The following is a 3,052-nucleotide window of genomic DNA, read 5'->3' as shown; positions in this document are numbered from 1 at the left end:
GGGCACCACCAGCAGCAGCGACAGACAGCCCCATCAGCCAACCTGACCGGCTCTTGCCCCCATATCATCGCAACTGCCGTGGAGCGACTAGTAGGCAGAGTCAAGCAACACAACTGGAGACACAATCTCGAAGCATTGCAACCACGAACCGATTGCAGACACATGCATCTGTATATGCGCACGCATATGCGCACGACACCACATCGCGTGCGATCCTTGCAGACAGACACACAAAGTCATGCGCCTGCACGCGTGCGCACGCATGCGCGCACACACACACACACACACACACACACACACACACACACACACACACACACACCAGGAACGACCAAGGGTGCCGGCCACCAGCGTGCAAGCATGGCTGAATTAGCACGTCCAACAAATTATCAATGTGCACGCCATGTGCTCGGCGTCACCCTCGGCATCCTGATAGGCGCGGCTGTGGTGCTGTTGCTGGACGATGGACGCATAGCTGCTGCAATACGGCAGCATGTGACTGTTCAATTCATGTCAATTCGCACAGGCGGGCTGAACAGAGGCCAGCCGGACTCAAAATTTGCTGCCCTGTGCAGCCAGCCTCAGCGTGCCTGCACTTTTGCTCAGGCGAACCAGCACCAGCTCTGCAACGGCTCCTACCCGCAATCTATCACGTGGGCCAACAAGTCCCAGACCGGGTATGGGGATGTGTTCAAGCTCGCCCCGGGCTGCGATAGCGGCTCCGGGGCGTGCCTCTTCCAAAACAACCCGCCCCCGATGCGGCGCATCGTCGTCATGGGTGACTCCCAGGCGTACAGGCTAATGCGCTACATGCTGTACGTGATCAGCAGGCTAGGGGGCGTCATCTGCACCATGACGGCCGACGAGGCCCACTTGAGGGCCGCATACTATAATGTATCGTACACCGTTACCGGCCGGCTGTCGTGCAGCGGCTGCGACAGCTTCCGTGCCACATGCAAAAGCGCAATCAACAGCGTGGAAATCGAATATCTGCGGCTTGCGTTCACGCTGGACTCCGAGCTGACCACAGCGCCGCGCATGCACTTTGATGGCAACTGCAGACACGGCCAGCTACCCCCCTGCAAGTGGTTTTGGAGCTCGCAGCAGTTCTTGTTTGAGGGCTACCTCAGGCAGCGGCAGCCGCCGCCGGATCACATCCACATCTTTCAAAACATGCACGACTGCTCGCGCCGCTCGCCGGCCGACCACCGCCGCGACCTGTCGTGGTTTGTCGACCTGCTCAATGCGACGCTGCTGAACGGCACCAGCGTCCACTTTTGGGAGGCCCCGCACCCCAACGGCGCGAAGCAGCCCGAGGCGTGGCGGAACGTCACCTCGCCGGCGTGCATGCGCATGATGAACGACGCCATGCGGCAGGCCATCGCGCCCTTTGTCGAGCGGACGGCCTTGGCGCCAAACGCGTCGGCGAGGTCGGGCCACGCCGCGTGGTACGGGGCGTTTGATCTGTTCTCACCCACTGGGGCGCGGCTTGACCTGAATGTCGACGGCGTGCACATGCGGGGCGACTGGTACGAGGCCCTCGCACGCGCGGTGATTGCGGGAACGTGCGGCCTCGGCTAGCATGCTAGTCAACTCCATGACGCACCTGGACGTATGCAGCTTCCCCTGGATCCTTACTCGTGATCGAATGCATGCCAGAATTGGAGGTTCTCTGCGCGCACGCGTGCGTCTGGGGCCGCCCATCATCCAACCCTGTTGCACCCAATTGAGACGTTGGCCGTCCTCACCGCCCTCGACCCTGGATACACACATTGCCCATCCCTCGCACTGCCAACCCGTCTACGCAACTGCCATTGCCGGGATTCGAGCAGCCATTGCTCTGCGTGAGCCACCTGCTGACACCTGCTTGTCAAAGCCGTTGAATTTGTTGGAGCTGTCAACAACCTGATCCTCACTGGCTGGCCCTGCCGATTCACGTGTTTTGCATTCAAATACTTGACATCTCATTCTCTTCTTGGAAGCGGTACAGGCCTTTGCCTCCATACCTGCAAGCACGTGTCACGCAGGAGACCTAAGAATGGCCTCAACTGTAAGACAATCCCCTTGCGACGCACTTGCTTCAGATCAGCACACTTGCGGGAATCAGCACAACACCCCACAGCGTGGCGACACATCACCACAGTGCAAGGGCAGAGCAGGGGGACACGGCAGCACAACCATGGTGAGGGAGCCCACAGATTCAATTACACGCAGCCTTGGGGCGGGACATACAGCGCACACATTGACAGGGCGCCAACAGTCACCTGCAATGCTAGTGTTCTTGGCAGTATACAGGCATGTGCGTAGACGGCATAACGTGAAGCACAATGTTTGTGGGACGTTTGTACAAATGTGTGGGATTAAGCGCCCTCTCACGCAAGGTAGGCACGGAGTTGCAAGCTGCTGTTGTTTTCCCTCGACTGCTCCAGGGCGTGCAGCAATGGTTTGTTTGCGCCCAATATCCACGTTTAGGGGTGAAATGTTTTGGGGGTGCCCCGTGCGGCCAGCGCTCTGCCAGTTGTTTGTAGCCCTGCAGCGGGCTGTTTGACTTGTCTGGGCCTGTTGGGGTCGTCACTCCAGAATCCGCCGGGTTCCTGCATGCCGACTGTGGACGCAGCCGAGCACAAACCAACTCTTGAACGCATGCCGCTCGCCACGTTTTAATGTGTATCAATGTGAGCTGTCAGCACTCTACCGTGCCATACGCCGTGGCTACTTGCACATCATTTCGGACAGCCAGTCATGCCTTTAGATGATCGCCTGTACATGATAGCAGCGCTGCGTGACGTGATGAGGCACGGCTATCGAACACTGTTGCACACCATATTTGAAATTGTGAAGCAAAGCCCACACACATTTCAACTGTACAAAGTTGCCTCTCATATGGGCGTGGTGGGCAATGAAATGGCAGACAAAACTGGCGTTTGGAGTAGCCACCGCCTCAGGATCGGCACCCACAGATCTTCTTGGCGTCCTTCGCACGCTTGCGAGAGCAAGGGAAGTTGGTTAGTTTGAGTGGAAGCTTTGCAACCCGTCAACTCTCAACAGCGCT

The 3,052-nt window shown here is 58.3% G+C and overlaps 1 protein-coding gene across 1 annotated transcript; it reads left to right on the top strand.

Moving 5' to 3' along the window:
• Positions 1-756: 756 nt before the first annotated feature.
• On the top strand, positions 757-1,581 carry MNEG_5293 (hypothetical protein; the record flags this gene model as incomplete). The annotated part of the gene is made up of 1 exon (XM_014046232.1): positions 757-1,581. One exon carries the CDS (start codon positions 757-759, stop codon positions 1,579-1,581), a length of 825 nt encoding a protein of 274 aa, XP_013901686.1.
• Between the last annotated feature and the right edge of the window lie 1,471 nt (positions 1,582-3,052).

The sequence above is a fragment of the Monoraphidium neglectum genome, assembly GCF_000611645.1.
Source record: "Monoraphidium neglectum strain SAG 48.87 unplaced genomic scaffold scaffold00780, whole genome shotgun sequence".
In the NCBI taxonomy this organism is placed as follows: Eukaryota; Viridiplantae; Chlorophyta; class Chlorophyceae; order Sphaeropleales; family Selenastraceae; genus Monoraphidium; species Monoraphidium neglectum.
Note: the sequence above shows the minus strand (reverse complement) of the source record. Positions and strands in the feature narration are given on the sequence as shown.